Source organism: Hesperophylax consimilis, chromosome 20 (genome assembly GCF_061612785.1).
Source record: "Hesperophylax consimilis isolate HC1 chromosome 20, BYU_Hcon_1.0, whole genome shotgun sequence".
NCBI classification, from domain to species: domain Eukaryota; kingdom Metazoa; phylum Arthropoda; class Insecta; order Trichoptera; family Limnephilidae; genus Hesperophylax; species Hesperophylax consimilis.
In genome coordinates this window covers 291,591-307,284 of record NC_142855.1, presented here as the reverse complement: position 1 = coordinate 307,284, position 15,694 = coordinate 291,591, and the positions used below count along the sequence as shown (strand labels likewise).

The following is a 15,694-nucleotide window of genomic DNA, read 5'->3' as shown; positions in this document are numbered from 1 at the left end:
GCAGCCCAGGACACCTCTACGGAACTGTACTCGTACCAGTTATGTGGGTTTCAAGGAGTGTCTGCCAAGTCCTACGGGCCACAGTCCAGAACACCTCTACGGAACTGTACTCGTACCAGTTATGTGGGTTTCAAAGTCGTGTGATATCCAGCTTCATTATAGATTTGATTATCTTGCATAATTTTCCCCTCGTGGAGTAACGTGACCAAGTTATTGATGTGCGCTGTGTTTGTAAATAGCTTTTATATCACAATGCATTCAATCTTCCCAACGATTGGTTTGATTATAAATAAATTAATATAATACACAGAAGCGAAATCACCGTCACTTTTCAAGATTTATTTATTGATGAAAAGTTTATTAATTTAATAATGAACTGCAAAAACACTTCAAGCATAATAATATAAATAATGAAAATAATAAAAACACTAAATCAAAATATGTAGACCAAGAAAACAATTTATGCCATGACAACCTGGTACTTGAGATATTGGAAATATATCAACGCTTTGGAAATTCGTTTCAAAATCTCATTATCTTTGTATATGAAATAAACTACTACCTATGATTAACAGTTATATTTGTCGACAACGGCGACGAACCAGCGAACACTAGTAGAATAAAGAACTTATCGCTCTGACACGGAAGTTGTCGAGTGAGCGAGAAGATGTCTATCTAAACTACTTTTATGACTAAATACAGTAGTGCATATAGTGCATGAAAAAGGTTTAGCTCCAATATGCGTGAGAAGATGTCTGTCCAAATGAGTTTTCCGAACAAATGCAGCACCGCACTGCTCGCACGAATATGGCTTTTCTCCAACGTGTGTAAGGAGGTGCATCTTTAGATGGCTTTTTTGTACAAATTCAGAGCTGCAATAGCGACATGAGAATGGTTTATCTGCGGTATGTGTTAGGACAATATGCCGATCGAGATTACATTTCACAGAGAAAACAGAACTGCACTGGGTGCACGAGAATGGTTTCTCCCCCGTGTGTGTGAGCATATGCCTGCTAAGATAACGCTTCTGATGAAACGCGAGACTGCAGTGCGCGCACGGGAATGGTTTGATTACGGCGTGAGCGAGGAAATGCCGGTCTAAATGACTTTTACGAATAAATGTAGCACCACATTGAACACATGAAAAAGGTTTTTCTCCTGTATGCGTGAGGATATGGGCCTTCAAACCACTTTTCTGAATAAAAGCAGCACTGCACAAAGTGCATTCATATGGTTTCTTCCCGCCGTGTGTGAGGCTGTGCCTGTCGAGATAACGCTTCTGAGTAAATGAAGAATTGCATTGCGTACATGTAAACGGTTTCTGCCCAGTGTGAGTGAGGAGGTGCACTTTTAAATTACTGTTCTTATTAAATGCAGAACTGCACTGACTGCATGAGAATGGTTTCTCTCCGGAGTGCGTGAGCAGATGCCTGTTAAGGTGACTTTTCCGAGAAAACACAGAAGTGCACTGGTCGCATGAAAAAGGTTTTTCTCCAGAATGTAAAAGCAGATGCGTATTCAAACTACTTTTCTGAGTAAATGTGGAACTGCACTGAAAGCACGCAAATGATTTTTTCTTCTTGGAATTCCTGTACTCTGTCTCTGTCTTTTCAGTTGTTTCAATGCGATCAAGTTCGTCTTCTTTTATCCCCTCCATTATTTGTTGAGATTCTGTAAAATAAACGTTTAATTATCGCGATGACAAAAAATATGTAAATCAGATTATATTCCAATAATTTACCTTCGAAAAACTATTGTCATTCATGGTCAGTAAATCAAATTTAAAAAATATATGAACCAAACAATTAATAACTTATTTTGCTGGACGATAGTTTCTATCGATAATATAAGTTAAGAGAATATTGGCGTTTCTGATTTTCGAAAAGACATAAAAAATATATTTAATTGAATTAGTTGTTTTTAAGGTCGAATATTTTGAGAGACACACTGCTAGCAGCAGTTTAGAGGAAATTTATAAGAGAATAATTACCAACCCGTCGCATCTTGGTACTTGTAGAGTTTTTAAATAATAGGTACTTCGATTCAGACTTATTATGTGCCAAATTTATGTAAACATAATTTCAGGTATTCAGTTTTTGTATTTCGTTGATTTATTAATCATAAGAAAATTAAAAAAATATATAATTGCGGTAATTAGGTACCCAGAGTCAATTTAGCCTCTCGGAAGCTGGTTGTACTGGACAGAACCCTCAGATACTTTAATAGTAGACAAATCGCAAGTGCGCCCAACTGTTGACAGCCCGATTGTTTGGCAGCCACCTCTGATCCGCAGCCTAAAAACACTTGAAGATGTCCAGAAACGGGAGTTACGTTCGAAGAGATTCCCCTTATCTGACAAACAGATTACAATCTTTAAAGCGCAGGCGTCTGGTGGGAATGCTCTCCTTGTCTAACCGGTATTTCAATGGAAGATGCTCCGAGGAACTTGCTTCAATGATCAATCAATCGCTAGAATATGACATGAAAGTGTCAATCACTAGTCATTTAAAAGACGCACATTCCCATTTTAAGAATAACCGGACAATGTGAGAAAAACTACTACTACAATCATCATAGCAGTAAAAATGTTGCCAGCGTATATCGATTTGCATTTTCAATATCGGTCTGGCTATCAACAATGCGACCGTGCTCGGGAAATTGGTATAAAATCATCGGTAGTTACGCCTATCGATCGTATGTTGTCAAGTCATCGATTTAACTGTGCTGATATTCCAAATATAAATTGATTTTGTTCAATTCAAAGTTTGTTCATATACCTGCGCATTGATTGCCAGAGAACTCCAAGTATTCTGTCTTAATGTCTGGATATGAGATATCTATTTCTGTAAACTGTTCCTCGCTATCTACTACAGCGTTAGACACCGCCTCCTCTAGAGGTTCAATCTTGATGGAAGTTAAATCCATGATGCTCTAACCTGGAACAAAAGCTTCAATCGATAAATTCACACATTCATCAAGCAACTTTACGGGAAAAATTGAAACGTTTCGCGAAAATTAACATTTTTAAAGTAATATTTAAGATTTTCAGAAGGTTCACAACAATTATATTTGACAAGGGGCAAATTAACGGGTCAGAGTTATAACAATTTTAACAAATCACGCAATGTGATTAGAGAAAACAAAGAAAGGATGTATTATAATTGCTTACTTAATTTATATAATTAACTACAAGTCGGAAGAAAGGGGCATTAATTAATACTTTAAAAAGTAGAAAAGAAAACAAATGTTAATATAGAAATATTCAGCCTGCATATGTTTGTGATCGCAAAACTTGAAAAGTAGTTTACATAGTTGAAAATTTCAAAGTTTTTTCTTATAAATGCCAGTAGTGGTTGAAGGGTGGCTTGAATGGTGTTTTAATGGAATGGGGACGCCCAAGGAATACTTAACGCAATATATCTGAGATACGAAGAACAATGAGATACGAAGTCGATGTAATCAAGTCTTTCACGGTAATATTGTGGTATACGGAAGTGAATGGTGGAAGAAGTCGGAGATGCCAGAAAAAGACATTAGCAATAGAAAAACATTTCGGGGTCAACTAGTTAATATTAAATAGCAACAAAATTATTCAAAAGGGCATCAAAATAATTAATCTTTCTATAAATACAGCCTAATAGTCTTAATAGACTTAAGCCGTACTGACTGGAAAATAATATGTACGCAACGTAAGCAACGCATTTAGATATCTGGACTAATTATAATTCATACATTTTACATGAAAATAGATTCTTTAGAAACACACTTGTCAAAAAACTCAATCCTACGCTCTCAGATCAGCGTAGGACGCTAGAAAGAAAGATGGCGGAGGTAAAGCATACATGTATGTACAATGAACTATTTAAGTACTAACTAACAACAACATTTATGTACACTCCCCTTCCATACACAAGCAAATGCTTTCAATGGAAGAGTAGTAAAAAGACCCAAGATGTAAAATGAATTATGTACCATGTAAACATATTATTAAAAATAAAAAATAATTACAAAAAAAAAAAAATAAAAAAGCAGTTGATTTGACATTTAAGATTATTAATTGCTTGAAGAAAAGTTCTATTAACTGTTTATTATTTTGGGATGGCATTATTTATTTTATAACAAAGACGAATAACTTAATTTATTACATCACTTTATATTTACATACACTATCTACACGTATCTCGAACAATGTGCGCTTCATCAGGAGTAAATGTACACTAAAATTAAATAACGATCATCTTTGAGGATGTGTTTGTTTTGATATTTAGCGTTTATTGACATTTATTGCTCGTCTTGTTGTTAAAATGAGAGACAAACAATTGATTTAAAAGTAAAATCCATTTGATGTCACCATACTACGGTTCAAATGTACATTTCATGCGCAGTACAAGTGCGAATGTTAACCTGGGAACACAGTATTGGATACATTGGTTGTTATTATTATAAATATATAACACTGTGCACTGAGAATATTTCAGGTTTTATAATTTGATTTATTTTTATATTTTAGGCTTGATTTAATACGTTTTGCGATGCAGACATATTCAATCCGCCAAGAATGAGTAACAAGCGATCAATCAAAGAAAAGCTTACCTAATAAATGGATGGAACTGTTATTTATCGCGTTATATATAAATGGGGAGTATTCTTAGAGAGTCAGCCAGAATTATCTCGACTTCATCCATCTCACACTCGTCCACAAGGAGCGTGAAATAAGCTCTCATTGGAATGTTGAAAACGTCAAAGGTTGAAATATCATAGAAGATTAATATTGTTTTCCATAGAGAAAGCGATATCATTAACGAGAAGCTAGGTACCATTTTGAAATGTTCGTACACACCTGACACGGCATTGCCGTGCGATAATGTGCTTAGAAACAATTAATTTTAGAATTTATAATCGCATAACATTACCGTTTAAAATTAATATTGTGTTATTTCATTTCAATGCCATCCTAAATTCTCATTATGCATTTTCAAAATACTTTAGAATACCTCTAGACTTATAATAGTAACTTGTAGTGGCAATTAAGAAACACCCTTATGTTTCCAGTTATTTCTTGATTCAAAGAATATGTGCATATGAACAAAATGAACGATGGCGGAAAGTATTTGCCTCAAAAACTCAATTTTACAACACGGGTATGACTGAAATAACAAAATACAATTACTCACTTATACAATAAGACGCAATACAGTATATACAACAGAAAATACAGTGTGAGACGACCTAAAACTATTGGGTTTTTCTTCTTGTACTTATGACAATGTATTGCCGCGTTCGCTATTCCACTTTTATTTAATGGCGCTGAAAACCTTCCGAAAACAATAAAAATAATTATGTATTTATTAATCTAAAGTAAGCTCAAATTGTGGTGTGTTCTAATAGTTTTAGAAACATAATTAAAATTACTGAAATTGGGAAACAATGGATCTTTAAATATTTAAATGTAAGTACATATTATACATGTTAAAAAAACATCAATATTTGAGGTAAATGTATTTTATCAATTCTTTTTTAAACTCAACCATCTTCTCAATCTCAGTAACTTCTTTTGGGATTTTGTTATACAGTTGGACAGCCTGGTACGTGAGACATTTCTGGGTGCTTGATTTGTTTCTAATGTTGGTAATCTGAATTTCCTTGCATTTCTCGTCCCGTGTCCGTTTATCTCGTGGTAAAATTAATTTTTCTCTTCAGTTCCTTAGAGATCATCCCTATTTTAATTGTTCTCTTCAGTTCCTTAGAGATCATCCCTATTTTAATTGTTCTCTTCAGTTCCTTAGAGATCATCCCTATTTTAATTGTTCTCTTCAGTTCCTGAAAGATCATCCCTATTTTAATTTTATGTATAAAAATAAGTACATTAAAATATATAATTTGTTTTAACGTCATAAAATTTAGCTTATTTAACGTGTCACTTATCCGTGTGTATAATAATTCGCATTGCTTTATTTTGCAGTATTTGCATTTTTTTTCATTTTCTCTTGTAACTTTCTGTTGCAGAGAAATAGAATTCATGAACAGTAATTGAAATGTGGTGATATAATTGTATAATGTTGTAGCAGTTCTTACTCCTGGGCGGCTTGACCCGATTGGAAATAATCAGTTGGTTAATTTTCTCCTGTTGGCGCTCCTGTTTTCGAGATCACGGTGCAGGCGTACTTCGACTGGTTTAGTTGGTTGCTGGACTCGGGAGATTGCGGTGTGTTTCGTGCGACGCTGAACATGAGGGTCTATTTTGCAATTCACGAAAGGTCTTTTCTTTTAACTTTTATTTTATAATATTTAATTCAACATTCCGATAGGGATTACTGTTTTAATTTCGTGCATAGTTATTAAATACTATGCTGGCGCCCACTCAGACATTTCTTTACAAGATACTTAGAGTTTTTAAATAATCATGTCATCGGCTCATTAGTCATATTTTATCAAGATGGCGTTTATTGTACGTGCATTCTTGACACGCCCGGAGATAAAATCTATTAGAGTCTCATGTTAGTTTTATTGTTCAAATATTTAACAATTGTTATTTCAATAAATTAGCTTCTTGTAATAATTAAAACCTTCTTTTATTTAGAACTTCCTTCACAGATTACATTTGCTACCCACATACATTTATTTTCAGTGCGCGTGGTTGAGATGTCTTGATTATTGTAATGGAATCATCAAATTAATGTCACAATCTTAGGATTATCCATCATTAATTATTTATAAAAATCTTTTCATCACCCATCAATTGGCAAGGAATGTTACAATGTATATAATCTGACATGTTTCTTTATTTACTTTGTTTCGTATTCTGCGAACGAATTCATTATTTGAAATGTTCAGCTGTGAGTCTAGATATTTCATTTCTTCCACTTATTTTATTATTTCCTCATTAATATAAAGCTTTAGTTCGTTGTGCGTATTTTTTCTACCTATTATTCACGTATTTGGTCTTACTAACATTTAATTATACTTTATTTAGTTTGAATCATTTTTACACAGTATCCAAGTCAATATTTATTTTTTGGATTGCTTCCTCATAATTTTCTTTTGCAGTGAACGTTATTTGTAATAACGTTCACTGTAATTGTGGAAATTGAGTGACAGATTTTTTTTATCGACCTTACGTTTTTATTACAAAATATTATTTTGTTATAATACATAAATCAAAAAAACGGGCATGAGCCTAGTATGGTAGTTGAGAAAATTACTAAAATTTTAATATTTATAAAATAAAATAAATAAACTTACAATTTTTCCTTTCTTTCTATATTTACTGTCGATAACTATAATGTGTGTAAATGGCACTTGTGCCATTAATCTAAAGAAAAAATACCCATAGTTTCAACAAGGTCACAAACATTGCACCAGTCATGCAAAACCACTCCACAAATTTTCCGTATATTTATTACTTCCAAATTATCTGCTTTCATATCTAGAAATCTTAAGATAGTCGAAAAAACAGTTCATAAACACCATAAATAATATTATTCACCAAAATTATGATAAACAAGGAAAAATAAGTTTTACCAGGAAAATTTTTACGTTTATTATAGAAATGCAATATATTTTTTTTATTATTTCATCGGACCTTTCTCAAACAACGACAGATTGTCATAACCGACAACATTCATAGAAAAATTTTTTTTGTCTTTTTGATGAGTTATTAGTTCGCATTTAATACAATTATTCTAAGTTTTATTAAAATATGTTAGTAATAAACACCACCGTAAGAGCACATCCGACAAATATTTATATTATATCAATATTCGACACAAACGTTTCTTGTATCTCCGTAAAGCAATGTCGTGTGGAAACAAAACCAGCTCTCTGTCCGTTAAAAAAATGATTTTTCTCAAAAACTACAAGAATGATGTAACAAGTTGTCATAATTTATATTTTTAATGAAATAAATATGAGGCTAATGCTAAATATCAAAACAGCAATATGATTTTTGATCTTAAAAACAGTCAAAACGCAGAAACGAAACTTTAAACTGCACATCCGACATTGCTCTTCGGAACCGTCAATATTATAAGATTTAACCGACCGCTCTAGCCCCGTATGGCGGTAGTTTGTGCAAACATGTACCATAAAAATTAAATTTTGACTTACAGAATTGTACGTCACTAATTTTGACTTACAGAATTGTAGGTCACTTAACGTACAATTACAATTGTAATTGTACGTTAAGTGCGGATTGTACTGGTAATTAAATTTTTTTGCGAACGTGAAAAGTTAGATTACGAGCATAAGAAAGGTTTTGTCCGCTGTGAATCAGCATGTCACTTTTTAGATTTCTTTTTAAAAAAAAGAAATGTTGCAGTCGGAAAAGGAAAAAGTTTGTCTTCAGTCTCTTTTCAAAACCCCCATATGGAGAACATTAATGATTTTAATCAAAATACGTTAAAGGTTTTTCTGCACTGTGAGACAACATATGATTTTTTAAATAGTCTTTTCGTGAACATAAATAGTTGCAATAGGAACATGAGAAAGGTTTTTCTCCAGTATGGGAAAGCATGTGACGTTTTAAAATCCCCTTAAGAGAACATGTAAAGTTGCAGTCGCAACATAAAAAAGGTTTTTTTCCACTATGAACCAGCATGTGTTTCTTCAAATCTCCATTTCGAGAACAGGAATAGTTGCAATCGGAACACGAAAAAGGTTTTTCTCCACTGTGAGTCAGCAGGTGTCTGTTCAAATCTCCCTTTTGAGAACAAGAAAAGCTGCAGTTGGAGCATGTAAAAGGTTTTTCTCCACTGTGAGTCAGCATGTGACTTTTTAAATAGTCTTTACGTGAACATAAATAGCTGCAATACGAACAAGAGAAAGGTTTTTCTCCTGTATGGGTGCGTAAGTGCAACGTTAACACTGACTTGCGTGAACACGAGTAGTTACAATGAGAACATGGGAAGTGTTTTGCACCTCGATGCATATTCACATGTTTTATTTTATCTGAAAAAGATAGCGAAAAGAAATTATTACCAATATTCACATATACACAGAATAGCACAATTTCTGCCAATATATGGTTTTACCTATTGTCTGGGTAGTTGTTTCAGAGTGCCCTAAGCATTCCTTTTTGACATCTGGAAGGTCGATGTCTATTTCCATATAAGGAATTCCCCCTCCGTCTTCTTGGGATGTTGGTTCTGCCTTGATGGGAAAGGCCCCAACATTAATACTAACTGGAATAATAAATCGAGAAATAATTGATTATTATGCTGATTCATACTTACCACTCAACTATTTGGTCCATCACCCTAAAGAGGACATGAAGATGATAGTAAATAATATTACTAAAAATTAACCATTAAAAGGGTACTATTTAACTTTTCAAATACAATTACCATACTGTTCCATTTTAATCAGTGAGGCATAAAACGATTCGCACCAATTTTAACAGTAATAAAGCACTCTTTTCAGGGTGAAATGCCTCAAACCAAAAAAAAAAAAAAAAGTACTAGTTTTTTGTCCTTTTGCAGGTAAGTTATGAAATGAAACCAGCACAAACAAATATCAGTTTGAGATCTCTCAATTTTTATAAAAATCTGCAAATCGTCAATCAAATTTTAAAAACGCTCATGGAATCGATTTCCGATTTTAGGTTAAACAATACCAATTACCATAATACGGACTTGTGTCTAGTGTGGTAGTCGAAAAGCATGTAAAAAACCTGTATCCAAATATATTTTTTATGAATAAAGAAAAATAAAAATAAAAATCTAAGTTTTATCACAGTTTCATATATAACTAATGTACATATTATGCAATGCAACTTACTGGCTATCGAAGTACTCTTAGCATTCTGAAAACACTCCTTCTTTACATGTAGGAGGTCAACATCTTTATCTGCATTCGGCATTTCAGCTACTCCTTCTTCCCGGGACCCTGGTTCCATCTTGACAGAGACACTCTCTTGGTTCGGAAGATCCATGGCCTTGTGTAATATTACTCCGTTATATGATGGCAATATTGATCCCAACTCAGATTAAACTAGACATGTAACAGAACGTGAAATAATCAATTCCATTGGAAAGTTTTCATAAAAGAGATACGTTTATTAAACGCACAGATAATTTTAAAAACACTTTGAATCAGTTTTATAACTACAAGAATAACTTAATATTACAATTTTAGGTTTTAATAATATAATATTTATGTATTCTAAAAAAATAAAAAGAGAAAACTATTTCAGTCACTGTTATAATCTAGCCAGATGTTAAATACTAAACAATCTTTTTGGTATCTTTTACTGACACTGATAAAACTCAAGATGTTGATCAACTGTTTGGAGAAAATATAAATACTTCATTGTTAGTAAATATTTAACGAACTTACTAGTCCCGTCGTAAGTTACCATGGACCAGTCCATGTACTCACGTAGATAAATTAGTCAAATATTATTGATATTACTCTCGTGTATCGCGCGTAAACCTGGTTGATGTTGGCAAGCTTAAAATATCACATCGCGAAACTGTAAAAACTGATTTGTAAGTGTTAAATTATGTATTTTGCAAACAACAAGTACCAAATGGAGTTAAGATCTACTAAGTCAACATAACATAACTACGAGGGCAAGTCAATCTGTGTATACCTCAATTCATTGGAAAACAAAATATGGAAAACGATTAATGATAATATAACTATACTAAAATAACTCTTTCAATAATTATATAATAACCATCTTGGCCTCTTACACACAAGTGGCTCTTCAAAAATCACATGAAATTCACCATATCGGGTTGTAAATCGTTTAACCTGGCTGTCAATCACCTTTGACAGCCAGGCCACAGATTGTGTGCTAAAACAGATGGTTAATTTACGACATTTTCGTACTGGGCTTCAAATAATTAAAAACGTGTATTTTTGACTACGCCCTTAGGGCGACTTGCACCAACTATCGCAAATTTAATCTTAAATTTTATTTAACTAAGGGCGACTTGCACCAACTACCGCAAATTTAATCTTAAATTTTATTTAACTAAACGAATTTAAGGGCGGCTTGCACCAACTATCGCAAATTTTATCTTAAATTTTATTTAACTAAACGCATTTAAGACCCTAAATACATTTAACTTAAATGCGTTTAGTTGCGTCCTGCACCACGCAGTTCGGTGGCGATTTTAGTTAAACGTCAATAACGCGTCGGTAAAACAGTTACCGCGTGGTTACCGCCATTAACGCGTAAATAAAACAGCTACGATGTTTCATTTTACTTGAAGTGTAAAAATATTTGATGATTGTGTGTGCGGTTTAATAGTGTGTTCATTTATTTTATGAAGAAAAAGTTAAAACAAATGGACATAATGATGAAATAAGACAAAAAAAAAAGTGGGTGTGTCAAGCCTACGCAAGACAGAAGTGAAACTTCTAGTTTCAGCTGATGCTTGGCGTGGCGCAGTTCGCTGGTGTCTGAGAGAGAGGAAAGAAGAGAAGAGAGAGAACGTTCGTGAGCGGCTCCCCCACCTCAACAAGGTTTCACTTCAAAAATGCCACAGCCGAGAATCGAACCTCGCTTAACTGATTGAAAGCCAACCACGCTGAGCACCAACTGTAAGCAAAGCCGCATAAATTGATTATATTATGTAGGTTCTGAAAATATGAGAGCTTGTTATGTTTTATAATGTTACCTACATCACACCCAAAATATAATATATTTTTAAAAATAATGTACAATGTACAGAAATAGAATCCCACACAAGATCGCGTAGTGCGCTCTAGCGAACGGATATTTTATCAGAGGGAGATAGTTTTAATTTTTTTTTCTGTAAATTATTACATATTATCAAAATAAATAAATTAATTAAATAAATGTAATACAATTATCATAATATACGGATTAGATAATAATTTTAATCCAACACAATAACGCAAAGCGCGCTCTAGCGGAGTAATGTTTTATCACAGTGAGATAAGTGTTTTTATTATTTTGCAATATTATTTTCTTTTAAAAAATGTTCTGACCTACTAAAAAATAAGATATTGAATGAAAAAGGCGTTAAAAACAAAAAAATAATGTGCGATGGCCGAGAATCGAACTCGGATCAACTGCTTGGAAGGCAACTATGCTGACCATTACACCACCAACGCCAGTTGTCGGGATGAGCTAAGAAGCATTTATATGTTACTTCAAAACTTTGACTAGATCAAATGAACTTTAATCGGTGGTGGGGGTACCCGCATTTTCGTTTCGGTCATGAGTCGGTTTTACTCCGGTCCTCGAAATTGCATGACGCGCGTAAAGAAGTTTCACTTCAAAAAGCTTGTGTTATTGGAATTAAAAAATGTTGTTGAAGGTGACGTTATGATATTACTATTCAAAAAATAATGTAATATAATAATGTTATTTTTGTTAGTTAATTTGTGATCTTTTATAATTTTTATAACAATATTTATGTAATAAAATGTAATAACACTTTATCTACTTTGGGACAGGTTTAATCTTATTTCTACTCAATATTTTATTTTTTCTTATGCTAAAAAGCTCATTTTTTTACACACAATCCATTTCGTTTTATCGTTTGCAGAATGCCTGAGATGTCAATATTCCAGTTCATTTTTTTATTTTTTTTTTATCACAATTTTTACATTTAGATTCTTTATCTTTGTTAGCACAATCTTTGTAGGAATGATCACCAGCACAGTGTGTACACAATGGTTTGTCCTTTTCTTTATGAAGACACCTGACAGAAGTATGTCCAAAGCCCAGGCAGTGATAGCATTGCACTAGAGCAAGGCTGCCCAACCCCAGGCCCGCGGGCCACATTATGGCCCGTGAACGAATTTGAAAATTTATGGATCGAAAAATATTTTCGTATCATTGCATCATCCACCAGGAGGCGTTGTGTGCAAAGGACATAAAGTTGAATGATATAAGGGGGCCGATAGTACGTTGCATAAATTTTATACGTTCAAAAGCTCTTCACAGACGTCAATTCAGAGTTTTATTTGAATAAGAAATCAGCGAATTTGGAGAATTAGAACTGTATTGCGCTATGCGATGGCTTTCGAGGGGCAACATGTTAAAACATTTCTTCATCAAGATGAAGAAATGTTTTAACATTTTTTCTTCTCAAGAGAGAGCAGTGTTGTAATTTTTAGAAGAAAAATGGGCGTTACCTTTGGAAAGCGATTTACCCACGAATAAGTACTGGTTGAGTGATCTTGCATTTCTTGTTGACATCACCAATTATCTCAATATTTTAAATCTCAAATTACAAAGGCAAAGATTGTTCACTTCCGACTATGTTTAGCCAACGAAAATATTGACCTTTTTCGCATAATCAAAGATTTGATAGAGAAGCTCAATATTGCCACCATAAACTGTACTAAGTACGAAGCTAAAATTAGATGCTTATTACAGTCGTTTGATAGCAGATTCCAGGACTTTGAAAGTACAAAACAAAATCTACATTTTTTTTTTAATCCTTTCACAATCAGTTTGACTGAAATAATTAGTTATCCTGCCAATATCCAGTTGGAACTCACTGAACTGCAAAATCATTCAGCACTGAAAAACCTTTTTGCAGAAAAAATATTTTCAAAGTTACAAACTTCTTCAGAAGAATTTGGAGATTTCTGGAAATTGGTGCCAAAGGAAGACTATCTTTTCAATTTTTAAGTAGTTTTGGATCAACGTATGTTTGTGAAAAGTTTTTTTCTAATCTTAATTTTATAAAACATAAATACCGCACATCTCTAACTGAGTAACATATGTCTGATTTGTTGCTACTGTCAACATTTGAACTGACTCTTAACATAGGAGAATTATTAAAACAAAAACGATGTCAAAAATCATATTGATTGTACAAATTACTTGGATTTAGATTTTTGTTACATAAAATGTTGTTTCATATTTGGCAGTAGATGCTATTTATTTTATTATTTCAATAAACGACAATAATATATCAACATGTTTATTTGTCTGTTGCATAAAACAAGACATTAAAAAGCTAAGGTAACAAAAATAGGAACCGTCAGTAGTCGCAGTGGCCCGCCAGTGACTTTTAAATCGTCAATTTCGCCCAACTGTTAAAAAGGTTGGGCACTGGGCAGCCTTGCACTAGAGGATGAGCATCCTCTACTTGTATTCTCTGGTATCCCACATAGATTTTATCGGTATATACTAGCCTTCTTCTTATTTCAGTACTAACTTCTATTATGTAATTAGATGTGTTATTATATTTGTTTTTCAAGATCTTGTTTAACGCCATCTCAATTTCTGGTTTATCTATCATCACATCATTGATATCTTCATTCTGTTCGATTACATCATCATCCTTATTATAGTCATGAGCAATGCCCTTAAGTATTATAGTTGGTCTTTTCTTTTTAATTTATGTAGCACTGATGTCTTTGAACTCGTCTCCAATAGCTTTACTCATCTTTTCCGCATCGTACTTTGTCGAACATTTTATAAGTATTCTATTTTTAGATATCGCATTAACACCAATCACTTTGGCACCAATCTTACTTAAGTTAATTCTTTTCCTGATTTTATTTTATATATATTAAGATTCCTCAGCATTGTTCGATGAAACTATTAATTTGTAATCACTTTTCAATATTTTATTTTGGTTTTCAGCTTCTTTCCCGTATCCAAATGTTGGTTCGATTATTTTTTCCTTTGCTTCAGATAACTGAAGAGTTAGATGTCCCATCCAGTTTAATATAGCACTTGTTTTCGTTGTAATTAAGTAAATTTGTTCTTTATTAAAATTATTCATTTTATCTTGAACACAATTCAATAAATCATCAATTGCCTCCTTCGCAGAATCCATGAAATGATGTGGATTCATTTTTTTAAAGTAAAAAACACCGTTAGACTAGATATTTAGGATAAACTTTAAATTTCTTTATATTTCACTGTTTATTAAATGTTTAATTCACTAAATTGTTGTGTCTTATTGTCCTTTTTTCACAAACAATGAAATAGAGCACAGATTCACTTTTTTAAGTTTAAAAACGCACAAACAACGCACAATCGCGAAATCAATATATTCTGCACTTTTTACTGCTTAAATATATTTTTATTTGGGTTTATTTCTTTAAATTTGTATGAGCAAGGATGAAACGTCAAGTCTGTAGGTAGATAAAATTATTAATTTTTCGAAGAAAACTTCTTCTAACTGCTTTTCACATTGTGATGGCATTATTTATTTTTTATTAAAACACAAATAACTTAGTTTACATCACTTTATTTCGATACAAAATCTCAACATGTTTCGTGAACCAAGTTCACATCATCAGGAGCACAAGTATACTAAAGTTATAATTATCTAAAGTTATAATTATAACTCAAGTCACAACACACTACACTTTTTTTGCCAGAAAACAAAAAAGAATGGTATAAAATTATTTTTAGATGGAGCAAAACAAAACAAATGATGACAGCCAAATGTTATTTTTTTCATTCAATGTCTTTAAAAAGTTGTTTCGCGTTACGGAATAACCATACTAAAATTGTTCAGGCAATTCCCTTTACGACGATTCTGGAACCGCGGATCTCCACGTTCGCACTTATCACTGATAACACAAGCGGCAACTTGGGCTGGTTCCGAAGGGCGGAATTAGTTCAGCCTGGGCCAAGGCTCCGAAGGGCGGAATTGGCAGGCAGCGAGTCCTGAGAGGGCAGCTTCCTGGGCGGAAGTCTGCTGACCACTCTGGCTTCCTGGGCGGAAGTCTGGCGACCACTCTGGCT

At 33.2% G+C, this 15,694-nt stretch overlaps 2 protein-coding genes across 4 annotated transcripts; both read right to left on the bottom strand.

Moving 5' to 3' along the window:
* Positions 1–382: 382 nt before the first annotated feature.
* LOC149413861 (uncharacterized) lies at positions 383–4,734 on the bottom strand. 2 transcript variants are annotated; one of them, XM_089644262.1, is made up of 4 exons: positions 4,594–4,734; positions 2,778–2,936; positions 2,163–2,294; positions 383–1,671 (listed from the first exon to the last, which is right to left on the bottom strand). In XM_089644262.1, exons 2-4 carry the CDS (start codon positions 2,923–2,925, stop codon positions 629–631), a joined length of 1,323 nt encoding a protein of 440 aa, XP_089500388.1. In that variant the 5' UTR covers positions 2,926–2,936; positions 4,594–4,734; the 3' UTR covers positions 383–628. The 2 variants fall into 2 exon arrangements, with proteins under 2 accessions (XP_089500388.1, XP_089500389.1); XM_089644263.1 differs by lacking the exon at positions 2,163–2,294.
* A 3,568-nt stretch (positions 4,735–8,302) lies between these two features.
* Positions 8,303–10,772, bottom strand: LOC149413860 (uncharacterized). 2 transcript variants are annotated; one of them, XM_089644266.1, is made up of 4 exons: positions 10,676–10,772; positions 9,775–9,987; positions 9,030–9,179; positions 8,303–8,946 (listed from the first exon to the last, which is right to left on the bottom strand). In XM_089644266.1, the coding sequence occupies exons 2-4, from the start codon at positions 9,926–9,928 to the stop codon at positions 8,384–8,386; spliced, it is 867 nt and encodes a 288-aa protein (XP_089500392.1). In that variant the 5' UTR covers positions 9,929–9,987; positions 10,676–10,772; the 3' UTR covers positions 8,303–8,383. The 2 variants fall into 2 exon arrangements, with proteins under 2 accessions (XP_089500392.1, XP_089500391.1); XM_089644265.1 differs by having other exon boundaries at positions 10,692–10,765.
* Positions 10,773–15,694: the final 4,922 nt, after the last annotated feature.